This window comes from Malaclemys terrapin, chromosome 1 (genome assembly GCF_027887155.1).
Source record: "Malaclemys terrapin pileata isolate rMalTer1 chromosome 1, rMalTer1.hap1, whole genome shotgun sequence".
NCBI classification, from domain to species: Eukaryota; Metazoa; Chordata; order Testudines; family Emydidae; genus Malaclemys; species Malaclemys terrapin.
In genome coordinates this window covers 146,706,115-146,726,545 of record NC_071505.1, presented here as the reverse complement: position 1 = coordinate 146,726,545, position 20,431 = coordinate 146,706,115, and the positions used below count along the sequence as shown (strand labels likewise).

General features: G+C 49.8%; 1 protein-coding gene across 4 annotated transcripts; it reads right to left on the bottom strand.

Moving 5' to 3' along the window:
- Positions 1 to 1,437: 1,437 nt before the first annotated feature.
- Positions 1,438 to 19,936, bottom strand: TRIM45 (tripartite motif containing 45). 4 transcript variants are annotated; one of them, XM_054042788.1, is made up of 7 exons: positions 19,863 to 19,936; positions 17,783 to 18,261; positions 13,898 to 14,631; positions 12,235 to 12,364; positions 6,919 to 7,033; positions 4,892 to 5,018; positions 1,438 to 1,772 (listed from the first exon to the last, which is right to left on the bottom strand). In XM_054042788.1, the coding sequence occupies exons 2-7, from the start codon at positions 18,256 to 18,258 to the stop codon at positions 1,621 to 1,623; spliced, it is 1,734 nt and encodes a 577-aa protein (XP_053898763.1). In that variant the 5' UTR covers positions 18,259 to 18,261; positions 19,863 to 19,936; the 3' UTR covers positions 1,438 to 1,620. The 4 variants fall into 4 exon arrangements, with proteins under 4 accessions (XP_053898763.1, XP_053898736.1, XP_053898754.1 ...); XM_054042761.1 differs by lacking the exon at positions 19,863 to 19,936 and adding an exon at positions 19,489 to 19,843; XM_054042779.1 differs by lacking the exon at positions 19,863 to 19,936 and adding an exon at positions 19,489 to 19,843 and having other exon boundaries at positions 17,783 to 18,258.
- Between the last annotated feature and the right edge of the window lie 495 nt (positions 19,937 to 20,431).

Below are 20,431 nucleotides of genomic sequence, written 5' to 3'. Positions count from 1 at the left end.
AGTGCAGGACTCTGCACTTGTCCTTGTTGAACCCCCATCTGATTTCTTTTGGCGCAATCCTTCAACTGTCTAGATCACTCTGGACCCTATCCCTACCCTCCAGCATATCTATCTCTCCCCCCAGCTTAGTGTCATCCGTGAACTTGCTGAGGGTGCAATTCATCTCATCATCCAGATCATTAATGAAGATGTTGAACAAAACCAAACCATCGATACCCCTTACTCTAGCACCTTGAGTTTTCCTTGGATTCCCCTCAACCAAGTATTTTCTAGACCATGGGTGGGGAAGCTTTTTTCTATCAGGGGCCACTGACCCACAGAAAAAATCAGTCACGGGCCACACACAGCCCCGTGGGGGGGGTGCGGAGGCTTGGGGCTTCCCCTAGGCTCCGGGGTGGGGTCAGAAATGAGGGATTCAGGGTGCGGGAGTGGGCTCAGGACTGGGGCAGGGGGTTGGGGTGGAGGCTCTGGCTGGGCGCCGCTTACCTCAGGCTGCTCCCGGTTGGCAGCACAGTGAGGCTAAGGCAGGCTCCCCCACTTGGCCTGGCCCCGCACCGCTCTCAGAAGCAGCCACAATGCGGCCAGGTGACTCTGCGCAGTACGCGCTGTCTGCCCCTGCAGGCGCTGCCCCCGCGGTTCCCGGCAAATGGGAGCTGCAGGAGCGACGCCTGCGGGCAGGGGTAGGACCATGTGGACTAGGAGCTTTCTTGATCGCCCCTGTACTTAGGGGCCACAGGGGCAGCCGACTGACTGGCCTAGCACCCTAACTTCCCCCCACAGCAGGGGAAGCCAGAGCTTGCAACTCCAGCCCCATGGAGGGGTCGCTGATGCTCAGGGCTCCCGGCCCACAGTGCGGAGACTTGTCATGGGCCGGATTAAATTAAGCAGGGGGCCGGATCTGGCTCATGAGCCAGAGGTTCCCCACCCCAGTTCTAGATCAATCCTGCTTCATTTGTGCGATCTAAAAAGATACAGCCCAAGGCAGTACACCTGGAGATGCTAGGGAGAGTAAAGATTGCAAACAAAATAGCAGATCCGTTGAGTGAGATTGTGTAGTATTGCACCCATCTGCGATCAGGATCTAGCCCTGGCTAGAGGCATAAGAAATATGTAACCAGACAAGGCTTTTCTAAACATGTGCAGAACACCTTTTGGAATGTGACACAATCAGCATCTTTGGCCTCACTGTAACCATCCTTTAAGAATGGAGCAGGGAAAGGGAACGTTGACCCCACAGAACAAGATGCGTCTTGACCCTCTTTTAGGAGGTAGCTGTTTGTGCTGATATCTCCTCCTTGAGTCTGTTCTCCCAGGCATGGAGTTTAGAGACTGACTATGGAATTCCTCATTCTCTCCTCACTGTGCAGAAGTCAGTGAAATGACTCCCAGGGCTCCCCCAACGGTACACAAAATAACTTGTCACACACAGCCCCAGGATGGAATATAAGGCACATTTTTATTTTAACATGTCTTCCTTTCCAGCCCATACAGCAGCTCTGTATCTCGGTAAGGTGCTCCCTGGCAATGATGGCCATGTGACAGTCGCTGCACTTCTGTTGGTTTAGGCCTGAGTCCCAGCCAGCGGAGACCCCCCGAGCTCTAGGAGCCTCTACCCGCCAGTCAGAGCGCCACAGTTTTGAGCAGGCTTCTCTGCAAGTTCTCACCAGGCGGCACAGCTGAGCATTCAGAGTTTTCAATTGCTCTGCCACAGCAGGACCAGTGGGGACAGCCGGGGTGACCTTTGTGACCATGACCACAGCCTTGGTACCCACCTACCCGTCACAAGGATAGAGGAGAAACACCATTAGCATTGCTGAAAATAGCATAGAGACAGTTCCAGCTTCTAGTGACTTCCTGAGTGTGCTCCCAGCCAGCTGACCAGCCGGAGAGAACCCTGTTGAGAGGGCATGGCACACACAATGAGGTGCTCCTGCTTTGGGCTGGCAGGGCCAGAATCCTTCAGCCAAACAGGGACAAAACATGGGTTGATCCCCAACAAAAAGCTATTAATAGATTCATGGAGTCAAAGGCCAGAAGGGACCACTGTGATCATCTAGTCTGACCTCCTGTATAACACAGGCCATGGAACTGCCCCCAAATAATTCCTAGAGCAGATTTTCTTGATGTAAAATTTGCTATTGATGGAGAATCCACCATAGCCCTTGTAAACTATTCCAGTGGTTTATTACTCCTGTGATTAAAGGGAAATTTTTAAAAATATTTTTATGAGGCCTATGTATGCCTCAGTTTTCCCCCATATGTTGCATTGCTACCCACTTGGGGGGGTGGGAGGGAGAGGATGAAGTTTGTTTTCAGGGCAGATTAAGAGACAAAGGTGTGTGTGTCACCTCCCTGTCCGGGTGGAATGAATAGAGCAGCGGTTCTCAAACGTCATTGCAGTGCGACCCCCTTCTGACAAACAAAAATTACTACACGACCACAGGAGGGGGGGGACTGAAACCTGAGCCTGCCTGAGTCCCATTGCCCCAGGTGAGGGGGATGAAGCCCAAGGGTTTCAGCCCGGGTGGGGGGCCTATAACCTGAGCCCCACCGCCCTGGGCAGTGGGTCGTGGGCTTTGGCCCTGGGAGGTGGGGCTCAGGCTTCAGTTCCGGGCCCCAGCAAGTCTAACACCAGCCCTGGTGACCTCATTAAAACAGATTCCAGACCCACTTTGGAGTCCCGACCCACAGTTTGAGAACTGCTGGAATAGATTTCAGTGGTAGCCGTGTTAGTATGTATCAGCAAAAAAAACGAGGAGTCCTTGTGGCACCTTAGAGACTAACAAATTTATTTGGGCATAAGCTTTCGTGGGCTACAGCCCACTTCTTCGGATGTATGAAGTAAAAAATACAGGAGCAGGTATAAATACATGAAAGGATGTGGGTTGCTTTACCAAGTGTTAAAAGAACAGGAGTACTTGTGTTGTGTACTCCTGTTCTTTTTATGGATACAGACTAACACGGCTGCTACTCTGAAACCCTTACCAAGTGTTAAATCAGTCTAATGAAATAAATCAATTAACAGCAGGATACCAAGAGTCATTAAGGTACTGGCTGAAACCGATCCAGATCAGATCAACGAGGCATCTAGAGAGACAATGCACGCTCCAGTGACTCATGATTTGCCACTCAACAGCAGGAAGCTCCATCAGGAAGCTCTGGCCAGGAAGGCTGTGAACTGCGCGTGGCCCTGCCTGGAGAACAAAGGACAGATGTGTCCAGCAGGAATAAAGAGCTAGCTTCTGGAAGAGGCTGGGACTCTACTGGAACTGACTGAGGAAGTGAGAGAGAGAGAGCGAGAGTGAGAGCCTGGAAATGGAGTTCACTACAGGTTGGCTGGTCAATTGCTCTGGCTTGACCTGAATGGATTATGCTTTAAACTTTATTGCTCCGTGCTAACCTAAGGACTTCCAGTGCTTTGTTCCAGCTGACTAATAAATCCTATTCTGCTTTGAAAACGCTGTTTGGGGTGTGACTGCAAATACTGGCTGTGGTGCATTAGTCCCTGAAGTGTGTACCAGTCTTTTCCAGGAGTCTATCTCAGCTGGACTTGCTGAGCAGAGCAAGAAGGAGTGAAGATGTGAGTGAAGTGAAGAGGGAGCGCTGGAGCCTGTAGAACCGTGATGACATCCACTGTTAAGAAACGTACACCTTCTTGTTCATGCTCTTCGCACTGCCTGCGATGTATCACGAATCTTAGCTCTGCTGAATCCCACCGTGCCAGCCTGTATCACGCCTGGACCTCGCGGACAGGGAGTGTGCTCCTGCCAGAGCTGTCTACATGTCAAGTATGGGGGATGGAAGAAGTCATTTCTACTTTTACAACAGGCAAACCTTACAAAGACAAACATGAGTCTTGGCAGGGCCATGGAAAACAGCGCTGATGAAATGAGTGACCAAGCTGAACTCTGAAAGAATGTTCTCAAGAGGCCCCAGGGATCATGTATAAAGCTAGAGCTCAGAGCGTTCCAGCCCCACAAGGTCAAGAGTGTGTGTGCCGTGGCTGAAGTGTGCCCATAGTGATTATAAACACAGTGCTACGTGAGAGGGGAGGGGATGTGATAAATGCTCTTGGCTCAAACAGTTTTGGGAGAGCTGTTTTGATTTCAGTGGGAGCTAGGCACCAGAATACCTTTGAGTATCTACATGGGGAACAAATATTCAAAAATGGACTCTTCAGCCTAGCAGAGAAAAGTATAACATGGTCCAGTGGCTGGAAGTTGACGCTAGACAAATTCAGATAGAAAATATAGCATACATTTGGAACAACTGTCATGACCAGGCGATGGGTGGTCTGACCTGGTGGTCAGAGCGGGAGTCGGGAGCCAGGCAAGGTCAGATACTAGGAGTTCAGAGTCTGAGAGAGGGCAAACTGACAGGTGCCAGGAGGCAGGCAGGGTCAGGTTACCAGGAGATCAGAGTCAGGCAGTAGAAGCAGGTAGTACAAGGGAAATAGTCTTAAGCAGAGCCAACCCAGCTGCATGGACAACTTCCTGTTCCTGTGCTGTTTAAATACAAGCAAGGACACAGTCAGGACCCCCAGAGTTCCGCCAGTCAGATCCCAGGACTGGAGTCCTCTGTCAGAGTTCAGCTTCTAGTTCTGAGGACTGTTAGCAGTCACTGGGTGGCATGTCTGAACTTACTGGTGCCTAAGAGCCCTATGGACCAACATTCAAGACCTGTGGTCCCTGACAACGATTTACCAAGGGTCACGGTGGATTCTCTATCATTGGCCATTTTTAAATTGAGATTGGATGTTTTTCTAAAAGATCTGCTCTAGGAATTATTTGGATCTTCTCTATGGCCTGTGTTACACAGGAAGTCAGACTAGATGACCACAATGGTCCCTTCTGGCCTTGGAATCTATGAGGAGCTGGGCCTTAGTGCTCACCTGGCATGGTCCCACCGCAAGCGCAGCGAGCAGCTTTCTGGCCTCCGCTAGAGCAGAACGTGCAACAATGAAACACACCCTGGTGTTTGCGGAATTTGTTCTTCACAGTCAGAGTGAATGGTGAGCCCTGCAGAGCAGAAGAGAACAGAGAGGTAATCGGGTGCCCAGCATACCCTGCTACTGTAGTAGGGCACTGGAGGGTGTCAAAAGTACCCAAATTTAAAAAAATTACTAGGGTGATGCTAGCAATTACAGACCAGTGAACCTGACTTTAATACCAAATCTGCTAGAGCAGAGGTTCTCAAACTGTGGTCCGTGAGCTCAATTCAGGTGGTCCGTGGATAGTTGCCTCTAAGGTGTGAGCACGAGAGAATGAAGGGCCACCCACCTAATTAGTGGAGCTGCACAGGCATGGCTCCACTAATTAGATACCTGGATCCTGGAGAAGACGCACAGGTAAGGTGAGGTGATGGCCTTGGGGGGAATACGGGGCAGGTGGGAGGGTACAGTGGGGTTAGAAGAGGGGTGCGGGGAATTTGGGACATGCAGGGCTGCGGCGGCCACAGAAAGAGGCAACTTTCCCCAGCTCCACGGCTGCAGCTGCCGGGGAGAGACGGCCCTCCTTCCCAGCCCCAGCTCTGTGGCTGCTGTGTGGGGGGAAACCCCCCTCTCCTTCCCAACCCCAGCTCAGGGGCAGCTGCGGTGGGCGAGAGAGGGCACTTCCATCACATTAGAAAGGTAAGACTACTGATATGAAAATATGTGTTGTGTACTTTTATTTGTAGAACAAAAAAAGTTTATTATTAAGTTTTTTTATAGAGAGCTTTTATCCAAAGAGCTTTACAATAGTTAGCTAACGGTACAAACAACATTTGGAAAGATCATTAAGTGGTCCGCTGAGATCCTCAGCAATTTTCAAGCGGTCCGTGAAAAAAAAAGTATAAGAACCACTGTGCCAGAGGAACAAAATGTGAAAGGGAAAAACCAGCATGACTTCCACAAACGAAAACCCAGCTTCTGCAATCTACTAGATTTTTTTGAGCAAGCCAAAATAGCAGATAAAGGAGAACAGATGATGGTTTGTTTGGGCTTTCAAAATCCCTTTGACAAAATCCCTCACAAAAGGCAATTAAAAACTTGGCAGTGATAATGGGTAGATAATTAGAAAGGGAATCAACCAGGGCTGAGTGGGAAGCAGGAGGCAGACCAGGGAATCAGCAGCGGGGAGGTGCAGTAGATCAGCGGGGAGCTTGAGTATCATGGAAGTTTTGAGAGAGGCCAAAGCAGGCTGCAGCAAAGTTGGAAGGGCCAGGATTGGAGTGCTTTCCAGGAGGCTGCAGGAGGATCCTTTATTGGGAGAGACCAGCAGGTGGGGGAATGATTTTAACTAGGTGCTGTGGGAATTGGGAAAAAAGCTGGTGCAAGGGATGAGTCAAGTTCCTCAGTTCCACTGGGAAGAACAGGGCATGCAGATGGGGTACCGACGGAATAATACCTATTACATAACAGAGAAGGAAGAAAGTGTCTGTGGTTAGAGCAGATGGAGCTAGGAGGTGCAGGGGTTACCTATGGGAATAGCTCACTGGGCTTGACTCACTATTGCCCTGCCCCTTATGCAAGTTCTCAAACTGTGGGTTGTGACCCTAAAGTGGGTTGTGACCCCATTTTAATAGAGTTGCCAGGGCTGGTGTTAGACTTGCTGGGGCCCAGGGCCAAAGCCCAAGCCCTACCACCCGGGGCCTAAGCCCAAGCCCTGCCACCCGGGGGCTGCAGCCCTCAGTGGCAGGGCTCAGGCTTTGGCTTCAGCCCTGGGCAGCAGGGCTCAGGGTCCAGGCTCCCCACCTGGGCAGAAGCCTTTGGGCTTGGGGTTTGGCCCCCGCACCAGGGGCAGCAGGGCTCGGGCAAGCTCAGGCTTTGGTCTCCCCTCCTGGGGTCATGTAGTAATTTTTGTTGTCAGAAGGAGGTTGCGGTGCAATGAAGTTTGAGAACCCCTGAGCTACATCAATCACAGTGAGTTGTAAGGTTACCTGTACATGCTGCCCTTTGACACAGATGCAGACAGTGTATGTGCCCAGCTCCTCAGGGATGTAGGAAATGTGGTAAGTCCCATCCCTCTTATCACACACGCTGGGCTTGATTATACTATAAATACAAAAAGAGAGGGAAACAAGGTCAGTAACTTGTAGAAAACTGATCTAATTGGTAATCAGTTTGTGGATTAGATTTATAGGAAACTTCTTACCCCATGCCCCAGTTCAGGGATCTAAAATGTACATGTATAAAAGACCCCTGAATGATGATGCATGTGCCGTAGATTTCACACACATACCTGCTATCAGAGGCCACAGTACCATACGAAGGAGATCAAAGAAAGTCAGTTATACTGCAATGATTTGCAACAACCCAGTGAGTACAGAAAGAGGAGAAGCAGAAAAACTGTAGCAGAGGGAGGAAGACAGATGCAATGTCAGACCATCCTCTGGATTTCAGACAAGAGTCTTCTCTTTCCTACTTCATGGATGCAAGAGGAAGTGGCAAAGCTCTTGACCTTAAGAAGGAAAACTTGAGCTTTTTCAGTTCCTACGGGCAAAGGCTAATGACCAGTTCTCACTCTTACTAGTGAGCCTGGAAAGCAGCAGGGCCAGTCCAAAAGATTGTGCATATGTTGCAAGCTGTATCCACTGCAAGTTCTCACAATAAAAAACCCTGCTCAGAGCTGTATCATCACAGTGCTTGGAAACATGGGCCACACAGGAGAGGATGGAGACATCACCTGCAGCCAGTATGGAAAAGCTGAAGCTTTCATTGAGGAGACCACACCACTCTTCTCCCTGACAAGCATTCACTGTTCCACTCAGTCATGGATGTAATATACATCAGCACTGACATTACTCATTAAATCAGCAGGTCTGGATAATCTCTATCCATGAGTTTAAAAGAGTTGGCCGAAGAGCTCGCTAGACCATCAATGTTGATTTTCAATAAGTCTTGGAATATCAGGGAAGGTCCAGAAGACTGGAAGAAAGCTAATGTTGTTCCAATATTTAAAAAGAGTAAATAGGATGACATGGTTAATTATAAGCCTTTCAATATGACAGCGATCTCAGGCAAGATAATGGTACAGCTGATATGGGACTTGGTTAATAAAGAATTAAAGGAGGGTAATATAATTAATGCCAACCAACATGAATCTATGGAAAATAGATTCTGTCAAATTAACTTGACATATTTTTTGATGAAATTACAAGTTTGGTTGATAAAAGTAATAGCATTGATGTAATATATTTAGATTTCTGTAAGGCATTTGACTTGGTACAACACGACATTTTGAACAAAAACTGGAAAGATGTAAAATTAACATGGCACACATTAAATGGATTAAAACCAGGCTAATTGGTAGGTCTGAAAATGTATAAACAGGGAATCATCCTCAAACAGGTGTGTTTCTAACAAGGTCCTGCTGTGATCAGTTCTTGACCCTACGCTATAACATTTTTATTAATAACCCAGAGGAAAACATAAAATTATCCCTGATAAAGTTTGCAGGTGACACAAAAATTGGGGAAGTGATAAATAAGGAACAGGACAGGTCACTGATATAGAGTGCTGTGCATTGCTTAGTAAGCTGGCACAAGCAAACAGTGTGTTTTAATACAACTAAATGTAAATGTATACATCAAGGATGTAAAGAATGTAGCCCATACTTACTTGATGGGGGACTCTGTCTGGGGAAGCAGTGGCTCTGAAAAAGATTTGGGGGTCGTGGTGGATAATCAGCTCAACGTGAGCTCCCACTGTGGCAAAAAGGGCTAATGCAATCTTTGAATGCATAAACAGGGGAATATTGAGCAGGAGTAGAGGTTATTTTACCTCTATATTTGGCACTGGTGCAATTGCTGCTGGAATACTATATGCAGTTCTGATCTCTCCAATTCAAGGAGGATGTTAATTAAACTGGAAAGAGTTCAGAAAAGAGACCCGACAATGATTAGAGGATTAGAAAACATGCCAGATAGTAACAGATTCGAAGAGCTCAATCTATTTATCTTAACAAAGAGAAGGTGAAGGCGTGATTCAATTACAGTCTGTAAGAATCTACATGGGGAACAAATATTTAATAAAGAACACTTCAATCTTGCAGTGAAATAACACAATCCAATGGCTGGAAGTTGAAGCTAGACAAAATCTGACTGGAAATAAGGTGCAAATTTTTAAATGAGACTAATTAGTCTATTTAACAAGGATTGTGGTCGATTCTCTATCACTGACAATTTTTAAATCAAGATTGGATATTTTTCCAAAAGATCTGCTCTAGGAATTATTTTAGGGAAGTTCTATGGCCTGTGTTATACAGGAGGTCAGACTAGATGATCACAATGGTCCCTTCTGGTCTTGGAATCTCTGAATCTATTAATTTTCTCAGACCATGCTCTTGTAAGGATCATTTCACTCTGCAGAACTGTCCCCCAGTCCCTGGGACAGCAAGGCACATGCTGTCTCACTGGGATTGCCAGCAACTCTATTTGCATCTGATATCTGAGTGGTGGCACGGCAGTGCATCATTCATGAGACATATGGGCCCAGTTAAACTGGTACACTCTTGTTGCTTTGTGACACTGCAGTTAATCTGGTTTTACCGCTGTTTTGAATCACTGAAGTGGCAACAAAGCAGCCAGAGTAAACATTTAAATCAGACTCTACAACTACTACTACCATCTCAACATGGAAAAGAGAGACTGGGAGAAGAACTGGGGAAGGGAGCCAAGGAAGGGAGGGGACAAGACGGAGAGGAGATCAGAGGAAAAATACAAGAGAAAAGGAAAGACATCTTTTTCCATAAGGTCAGAGGCATTGGAAACAGTGTCACTTCTCAGGGCATATCTACACTACAAAATTAAGTCGACCTACAGATGATGCTCTGACATTGCTGTTGACTTACAGCCACCACTCACTGTGGTGAGTCACGGCCCTCCTTCTGTCAGTGGTGTGCGTCCTCACCAGGAGCACTTCCACTGATTTAAGAGAGGCAATGAGCCCAGGCTCTCAGCTCTTGTCAGGAGCCCAGCTTCTCCTCCCACTCTCAGCTCCTGCTCCCTGCCAGGAGCCTGGCTGTCTCCACCCTGCTCTCAGCTCCCTGCTACCCACTGGGAGTAGGGCAGCCACCCTGGCTCTCAGCTCCCTGCTGGGAGTGGGACAGCTGCCCCACCACCGCTCTCAATGGGGAGCTCCAAACCCAGAGCCTGGGCTCCTGGCAGGAAGTGAGGAGCTGGGCATGGGGAGCCAGGCAGCAGCCTGGCTGGGAGTGGGGAGTCCCCACCTGCCGCAGGGTGACAGCCCTGTGAGCGATTTTTTGTCAATTTCATAGCACCAGCATGGAGCTATGAAATTGACAAGAATTTTAGCCAACAGCCATGTAAGTAAGGCAATGTCTACACAGACACTGCATCACCCCAACTACACCGACGTAAGCCTTATGGCTCTCATGGAGGTGGAGTCATTATGTCAGCGTAGTAGGGCACTTACATCGGCAGGAGCAAGGCTGCAGTGTATTCACTGACATAATTGGATTGCTGTAAGCCACCTTACATGGACTTAACTCTGTAGTATAGACCAGGCCTCAGTCTCAGAGAGTAGCTGCTTGCAGAAAAGCCAGTTAGGAAGCAGCAGGCACAAGAAGGGCAGAGGGCTGAGTCATCTAACTTAAGAACCAAGATGTGGCCTATGACTCTTATCTTTAACATTGTGACCCTATTTTTGATCATTACTGGCAGGTTGTTCCTTTATGAAATTAACCCAATTCTGGTTTCACAGGGAACCAAGGTGGCGAAAATCCCAGTGAAATCATGAGGTAGTCACATAGGAATTGCCATACGCAATCACACCTGTGGTCCAACTAGTCCAGTAGCCTGCCTCTGCTGGTGGCCAGTACTGTTCTGCTTTAAAGGAAGATGCAAGAAACTCAGCAGCAGGCAATTATGGAACAGCCTGCTCAGGGGAAAATTTCTTCCTAACCACCATTAATTAGAATTGATTGTGCCCTGAAGCACGACCATTTATAATCTTTCCGAAATCTTGGTTTGGTTTTCCCCTATTGGTTTGACCGAATACAGTCACCTACCTCACTTCCTGTCATAAACTGTGTTATAAGTGTTGCTTTATGTTACTACATAGCTGCTATGTCTCACCCTAGGGGTGACTGGATTTCGGCAGTGGATGAAGTGATCATATATACACAGAAATGAAAAATCACGCTAATGTGACTTCAGCCACCTCTGTCCCCAGACAAAATTACTCCCCTCTCGCCCCTCTAAGCATTGCGGTATACACATCTCATTCATCCTGATTGATGCAGAGTGCAGGAGGAAGGACTGGAGACGTGTCCTCTGACAGAGCTCCTTGATCAACAGATAGCTACGTATGTAGTGTTGTTTCCCTATCCTTTATCTGATTTTTGACTATGCTGCAACTGTTGTGGTGTTGCCCTGTATCAAGGCATAAACCCCATCACAGACTATATATGGCAAAAGCTGGAGTCCTGAATGCTAACTGATCTTATTCTTCCCTATAACAGAGAGTTTTAGCATTATATTCTCTTCTACACCCAAACAATGGCCATGTTGGCAACTTGCCCTTGCTTGTACCTAACTTGCATAAAATGGAGCAGATTACATTCTTAAAGGTGACCCGCAAAAGCTTTTTTTAAATTGGACTTGTGCCCTTTCTTGCTGCTTTTTGATACCAAAGCTGGCCTCAAAGCATCTTTCAAAATAATTTTTTTGCTTGTGTTTTTGTCTTAGTAATACCTGGAATGTCAAGTTTGGGCTTCTCTGGTTTTCATGGAAGGCTTTCAAGCTTCCTTTGAGCTCAGTCACCTTAACTGAAGGACAGAGATTACTGATGCTTGAACAAAGGCATCCTTTATACAAAATGTTAATCACTCATTTAATTTAAATAGGTGTTAACAGAAACAAAAGTCCTCGTTCTCTGTTACCTTGGATCATGTGCAGACACCCAGTGTGCAGCAGGTGTAAAATGCTGCCAGATCAGAGTAATTTACACCCACTATGCCTTTAAAAATGCCCAAATATTTTGATAAAATCATGAGGTGGTAACTCTGTTTTAGAGCTCCATAAGGGCTGCACTTGGGCCCACAGCTCTTGGGTGAAGCACCATTGTGCCATTCTCCCTGTAAGTCCTGGCCTGCCCATGGAAGCTCTTTACTTACAGGGGACTGCAAACATGGAGGTACATAGAGACAGAGATGAGGAAGCCTGTAGCAGAGATTTTAAAGCAAGACAGAAGGCAAACAAAACCATTCTGGCCATCCCAGGGAAGGTACCAACCAGTCCTTCTTGTCTTTGTGGATGATCATGACCCGGATGGGCTCTCCTCCTTTCCCCATCTGCTCTCCCGATGCATCATTACACAGCAGAGTAAAGCTGGCCAGCTGCTTCTGACGGGCACTGTGGAGATCTGAAAGACAGAGCAAACTGTCCCGTACTGTTCCAGACAGGACTGAGGAGAGACACACTTGACATCAGCCAGCAGCTTTCCAACACCCGCACTGTACTTCACTCTGTCTAACCAGGATTTTATAAGGTTCCCCTTCGCTGAGCCCCTTCCATGAAAAGTAAAACCAAACACATTGCTAGTGTCCTGCTGGCCAAGTCCCCCCACAGATGGCAAGTGTGCCTTGATTGGACGGTGCAGCTCAGAAGTGGGCTGTACGCTCCTTTGCAATCCCTTGTTTTGTGAGTTCGGCTGGCGATTGTTTCAGTCCTCAGAACAAGCACTGCTCTAATTTAGGCTCAGCTCTGAAGTGACCACGGTGACAGCTGAAAAGAGCCAGAGTGCAAGGACACTCCAGCCTCATCCCCTTACCCAGCTACACCCCCAATACACACCCTGCGGATACAGAGCCATTCCACTGGCTCTACAGAAGCAGGATTTCCCCCGTGAAATGGAGATATTCTCCAAGGGCTGGTTCCACTGGTTTTCCAGTCCCTTAGGCCCATTGCTGGTGTAAAGGGGCTGCAGCAGAGACCAGGGCTTTTGGTGTGAGCTGCCTCTATAGGATGCTGGCCTTGCACACGAGTGGCTTTTTGATTGCAAGGGGCTGGGACAGCCATGGTTCTTTCCCTCCCTTTCCCTGACAGAGTTCGTATGTTACAGCTCACAGGCAAGAGAGGATCCTAGACTAAGGAACACAACCCCGGACTTACCAGTGTAAAATGATCACCAGTCTGCTTCAGGAAAGAAATAGCAGTTATTTCTTCTTTTAAAAAGCAGTGACACTAGAGATGTACAGTGAAATAAATCTATAGGATAGGGATAGCCTAACTGCTGTCCAGGGCCCAGTACAGTCCCCTTCCCCCTCTTTAACATGGAGGTGGAGACTGCAGATGATATGTCCCATCGTGCAATGTGACCTTCTACTTCGATCAAGACAGAACATTGCATACTGGGAGCTGTCATCTTGGCAGGCCTCACTTCCAATTGTAGTCAATATGGAAGTGGCAGAATGGGACAAGGAACCTTCCTTCTTAAATCTAGCCCAGGCTATGAGTGACCCAAAGTTAGTGCTATCTGACAGATGCTCAGTGGCCTGCATGAAATGCATCTGACAGTCTCACAAAGTTATTGGTGGACAGTTGTCTACATTACAATATGCACTAACTGGTCCCCACTGTGGTCAGTTTCAGCAGAGGCCAACGACTACATGTATCAGGGAGACTGAAGTACTTGCTCAGCCACAGAGTTGGTCTATCCAGTTCAGAGATGAGGGACAATGACAAGAAGCAATGGGAAAGAAGTTTTACCTACTATTGCATGCCCTGTACCTATTCTGGATTAACTATGGTCTTTGGTCTCTAGGGCTGCCCCCAGGGTGGTTATGCACACCCTCAGTTAAGGAATGACATCTATAATAGGGTTTTGTAGGGTTCACCCCAATCCCTCCCACTTTTATTTTATCATTGGTCAATCAGAATCAAGTTGTCCCCATACCTTCCCCTTGCAGGACACATTTGGCTGGATCAACTGCCTTATTGAGAATGGTCCCAAAAACCTCATAGCCACAGCACTGGCCAGCCTTCTCATGGGGAGAGAACTGGATCCCATCTTCCACTCCAGGGTGGATGCTATAATCCGCGTTATTCAGCTTTCTCAGCCGGCTTGCCACCACCCCCTTGGTGATAAGGATCTCCAAGTCTGAGCCACTGGTCAGCAGGCGCTCAGTGAACTCCACCCCAGTCCTCATGTCCATCAGCAGCTGCTCCAGCTGTGCCTTCTGTAAGTGCAACAGGGTCTCCTTTTGCACCTTCAAGTCTTCCAGCTGCTTCAGCAGCCGGTCCCGGTGTTCTTCAATAGCCCTTATGTATCCGTCTGCAAATGTGTGGATCTCCCCAGCCACTGCCTCCACATGACTGCAGATGGCATTGCTGACTCCTTCAATATGGCGTAGGGCCCCTTCTAGGGTGTCCACGTGCAGCTGGGTGCTCTTGAGGAGGTCCCGCATGGAATCTCCGTACTTGTGGATGACAGTGGCAGTAAAGGCATATGGATGATGCCGGTGCTCGCCCACCACACAATCCCGGCACACAGGCTGCTCGCACTGCTCACAGAACAGCGTCAGGTCTTCTGAAGGGTGGGAAGGACATAGAATGGACTTCTCAGTCCGGCTGTAGCCCTTCAGGTCCTCTAGATCCACCACAGCATGGGAAGCTGTTTTCTTCTGTCTCCTAGAAGGAAGTATAAGAGATAAATCTGGGCTTGCAACATGTGACCTGCAGATTCCTACAGAGCAGTCGATGACCCCCTCATACACTGTGACCTGCATGGACCACAAGCCACAACATATGATACTCCAGACTGATTCAATAGATGGCAATGTTGCATGATGGGATCTTTAATCTCCTTGAGTCACACCTCCACATGAAAGATGACATCATCTACAACCTGCCCCCACTTTGTGCTAATTAGCAGCTGCTCTCTGGCTCCCTGCATGCTGACAATGCTGTTCTCAGATGGGAGAATGTTATACAAGGACCAGGGGGGTAGCTGTCACACCATTAGTACAGGTAGTCTCTCTTTACAGAGCCTGCCAGAAGCAGGGTAGCTGCAAGGACCCCAGAGCCCACTGTGATGAGTGCAGCAGGAAGATGGTGGGTGCCACCAGGTGAGGGCTGGCAGGCAGCAGCATGGAGTAAGTTTGCTGAGCCACTGCCTCTTCCGTGAATGACGAGGGGATGTCAGGCTCCTTACCTGTCAATCTGTCTCTTTTTACCCGCCTTTTATTCACTCAAACAAAAACTCGTATACCCTTGAAGGGAAGATGGGAGATCAGGACCAGGCAAGAGTCAAACAAGGACCTATGGTAAGATACTAAATATTCTTAAATCCAAATGCCACCTCTCTTCTGGACTCAGGGCTTGTTCCTGCTTAGCACAGCTGAGGTGGGGGCAGGGCAGAAAGCTCCTGGGGCCATCCAGCTGCCAGGCCAATACCAAACACACGGCAAAGCAGTCTCAAGGTTGTTCTATTTTACGTTGCCTGCCAACAGCCCCCCGGGGACATTTAGCAGCTGGGGGATCCACAGGCCATTAGGGACTCCTAACCATGCCTCCTTCCACTGGCCATACCCCCTACACCAAAGGGTGAGTGTCTGAGGAGGGGCAGGATATGCTAAGATGGCTCTATACCAGCCAAGGATTCTCCCATGCAGGGGAAATCCCGCAGGAGACAGTAAGATAGCTCAAGAGCTGCTTTACACCACCTGAGCAGCACAAAACCGCCACAGGGCAGAGCAGGGTGCTCTCAGACTTCTCCTTTTGCCTCATTCTTTGAACTCTTCTCGTGCTCTCACTTGTGTTATGTCTGCACAGCTACCTTGTGCCATTTCTGTAACACTCCCTGGATGTCACCTCTGCTGAAATCCCACACCGGTACACCAAGCAGCATGACAACAGCACTCCCATGTTCACAAAACTCCATTGGCTCCTGATGACCCAGTTCCCAGTGGTCCTCCTTGGGCCTGATCTCACACCAGTATAGATCGGGAGCAGCTTCACTGATATTAATGGAGTGACCTCAGTGTAAAAGTGATATCAGTAGATGAGACTGGAGTCAGGCCCCTTAGGCTGGATTCTTTACTGCCTTGCACCTTGGTCCTTGGATGGCTATTTATATCAGTATGAAAAGCTGCCGTTCTGGGGCTCAATTCCTTGCTGTCCAGCATCTTGTGTAGTCAAATTTGGTGTAAGAGGTTACCCATGTAGAGTAGTAACATTTTGCCCTGGTGTAACTGATTGTACAAAGTGCAGGGCGACTGGGAATCAAGACCCTGTTGCACAGGTATAAGTGTCTACACATGGGCGAGGCAGTAGAGAAGCTAGCCTGATTCTTGGTAATGCAAAGGACACTTTGAAGTATTCTGGCAATGTTGGAGGGCACTAAACAAGGAGGAAACAGGCCCAGAGCGCTACCCCAGCCAGGGGACTTCCCTGGCAGTCTAGAGCTGCCAAAATGGCTCTAAACCAAGTCCTTTTCCAGTCCCCACCAACCATGTACATATTCCAGCTAGCCTCACAGATCTCATCTCTTTTCTCCTCTAGCACTGCACTTATTTGTCTCTTCACACAGTCACACCACTATTGATGCAAGAACCTCCTCTGCAGCACCTACATCTGTGGCAGCCACCCTGTACTTCTGCCTCATCATCTCTTCAGCTCTTTTCAAACCTCACCTGGAAACACACACACCCCCCGCCCCTCACTGACACCTCTTCAATTTTCACTCACTCTACTGCAGCTTCATTCTACAACTGCCTTAAATGCTGCAAAGCAAAGGGAAATTTGCTTGTGTTACAGCTACTGGCTGCCTGGCTTGCAGGGCGCTATGAGGATACGTTCATGAATGTTTGTGGACACTCAGATGGAACAGTTTCAGGAGCAGTATATACATGGACAGAGTTGACTGGAAGTAAGCCGTGTAGTTACGCTAACATCAGGATTTGCCCAACACTACCCTTTTCTCTTTAGGGCTGAAATTTTCCACACCAGTTCTCAAATTCACCCAGAAGTAACTTTTAAACATACACACAAACAATTATTGCTTTAAAAATTGCCTCTTTGCAGGCAACCTCAGTAGACAGGCCAAGGGCTGAAAGCCCAATGGAGGCTGAACTGCCCTCTCTCCTCTCGAGCTGGGGTCCCTCCAGAACAGGACTGGATAAGCAGGGAGTTTGCACTGCCACTGCCCTGGCTATACCTGCTCTGGAAACAGCAGGTTTCCGTCTCCAGGGCTGTCAATCTCTTATTTTTCTGCTGCACTACATTCACTTAAATGTAAAATAAACAAATGTCTGTTGGAGCATCTACCAAAGTTTGGACTTATTGACCGGTGGATGGTGTCTCTGGACCAGATCAGCCTAGGTAGATGAGTGCAGCTCTCCCACACGGTCCACTCTGTTGTTTGTCCCCACCTGGGCTATGAGGAGGAAGAGAATGTGTGGGCAGGCTCCTGACAGCCGTGGCCACAATGGGCGAGGCACTGTACGATTTTCACAGTTGTTCACTAATTTGGGTGTTTCAATATTTGGGGCCCACCTGAGACATCCAGGGCCTGATTTCCAAGGATGCTGAGCAACCACACCTCCCATTCACTTCCTTTAGAGTGGTGGGTGCTCAACACTTCCAAAAATCAGGCTCAAATCAGACACCGAACACCTAAGTGGACACTTCTGGCCTAATTGGTTACCATGCATGCATGGACAGGTGGCACCGTATATATAGTACATATACTTGTGTAAGACCAGAAACAGCAATGGAGTCTTCATGCCTGGAAGGGCTTAGTTACACATCTGCTCTCTGCCTCTGGTGCTTCCTCCCATACCTGTGAGCCTGGTAGCAGAAGTGGCAGAGATTGGCTTTGCAGGTGGGACAGTGCTTCACGGCTTCCCCATCCACACAGAGGTCACACAGCATTCCTGGGCCTTGCGCCTGCAGGGTCTCCAGTAACACCTCATTCATGGCCAGGTGGTCAGTGGTCAAGTCATTAATGCCGCCTGGTGGCAAATCCACCTCTGTGTCACAGACAGGACAAAGGACGCTGAGCAGTGGTTGATGATGATCCTGGAGCCACGACCCATCTGAGGTAGAGTCTGAATCCTCCGCCTGGAAGCCGAGCACTGAAAAGGGTTCCAGCTGCTCAAGACAGGCCATGCAAAACGTGTGTAGACAGGGCAGGATTTTGGGGGCCAAGAAGAGCTCTGTGCACAACGGGCACCTAGTTCTGGCTAGGCCCCTGACCTCACCAGGGATTTCGGACATGATTCCAAACTGCCGCTGCTGCTCTTGTGGGTTGGACATCTTCTGAAATTCAAATTATGGAATGAAAATAAAATCCAATCCATGCAATTTATGTACAAAAAGTGCCAGGGCTGCCATGAAAGGGTACAGCATGGCCCTGAGAGAACCCCTCTCACAGCATGGATGGGGCCTGCTCTAGCAACCCTTTCCAAGCATCCCAGTGCAAGTGAGGCGGGCACTTTCATAGCATCTCCACCAGGTGGGGGAAATGGAGTCGCTCTAGGGGGAGACAGGCACTCTTGTGGTGCCACTGTCAGGTAGGGGATATGGGGTCACTCTCGCAGCATCGCTGTTGGGTGGGGGTACATGGAGCACTCTGGGGATATGGGGGCACTTTTGGGCAGGATGTATGGGAGGTGTTTTTGGGTGGGAGCTATGGGGAGCACTCTCACGGTGTCACTATCGAGTGTACAGGGTTGCTCTCACTGTGTTACTGTCAAGTGCACAGGAGGTGCTCTCAGTGGGCACTCCTCTGCCATCACTACCAGGTGGTAGTTAGGGGAGCATTATCAGGAGGCACAGGGGTGTTCTCAGCAGGGGGGTTGAGGATGCTCAAAGGGGGCATGGGAGGTGCTCTTGGGTGGGGGGTACAGCCAGGGCACTGTCAAGCCAGGATATGGGGCTGCTCTTGCAGCATCGCTATTGAATGGTGTGGGTATAAGGACTGTATTGTGGCATTGCTGTTGGGTGTGGTGCTGTCAGGCGAGGCGGTATGGGGGGGATCTCCCAGTGTCGCAGTTGGGCATGGGGTATGGAGCCCTTCTTGGGGGAGGCACAGAGGATGCTCTCAGGGTGTCGCTGTTGGGCAGGGGGCACTCTAGGGTGGGGGTATGATGCACTCTCAGGAGGGGGTATGGGGCGCTCACAGAGCAGGAACAGGGGCGCTCCCGAGGGCGGGGTGCCGAGGCGCTGTCGGAGGGGGGCCATTCTCAGGGTCACGGGGACACTCCTGGGGGGGTGCCGGGGGTGCTCTGCTCCTGCCTGCCCCGCGCTGTGAGCTGGGGGGGGGGGCAGTGGCTGGGTCCGGCCCCTCTCACAGGCCGCCCGCCCCCAGCTCCGGAGCGCAACTTACCCAGCAGCGCCAAGGCCGCGCGGCCTGAGCAGGGCCCGGGGGTCCAGTCTCCGCTCGCAGCCCCGGCGCAACCCAACTCAGCCACCCCGCAGCCCCCGGGCCAGTCCCTGCTCCGCCCGCCGTTGTCCGGTCTGGGAAGCGCCACCCCCCCCCTTTACCTCTCTGCAGCGGGAGCCCTTGGGGCCCCCTCAGGCGCCCGCCCCAGGAGTCTCGGGGGAAATCGCGCCGCGGCCCCACTTGTGGCAGGACCTTGAGCAAAGTCATGGGGACGCTGCGGGCCTCCGCCCGCTCAGCTGGGAGAGGCGGGCCGGGGCTCTCCGGGAAGCTGGCACCTGCGCGGAGCTTCCCAGGGGAAGCGGCGCTGCCTGCAGGGCGAGCCGGCTCGGTGCCAGCCCCACGAGCTAGCGACATTTGCCCTGGGGAGACACCCAGGGACCCCCACGCAGATGCCGCCCTCCCCGGGCACAGCTTCTCCGGGCGCCCAGGGCAGAGCCACCCTGCCGGGCGAGCCGGAGATCGGTATTAGCCGTACCCCGGAGACCCCAGGCACGGGCTTGCTGGGTTAAAGCTGGGCCGATGCCAGTCCTTCCCCAAAGAGCTGACAGCACAAACACAGTTCAGGGGCTGCTTTGCAGAGCTGTATACAGGGCGGGATTTAGGGGCAGGCAATCCAGGGCTACCGCTTGCGGGGCGCCTGGCTCGGGGTACTGCATAGGTGCTGGAACTAGGGGTGCTGGGGTTACTACTGTGCACCCCCTGGCTTGAAGTGGGTCCCATCACATACAGGCTTTACAGTTGGGTTAATGGCTCTCAGCTCCCCCACTATGCAAATTGTTCCAGCGCCCCTGGGGTGTTGTAAGGTATTCAAAAGTTTAACAAATGGGGGGGTGGGAGGTGAATAAATGGACACAAATCAGACTCAAGAATTATAATATTCAAAAACCAGTCGGAGAACACTTCAACCTCCCTGGTCACTCGATTATAGACCTCAAAGTCGCAATACTCCAACAAAAAAACTTCAAAAACAGACTCCAATGAGAAACTGCAGAATTAGAATTAATTTACAAACTTGACACCATTAAATTAGGCCTGAATAAAGAC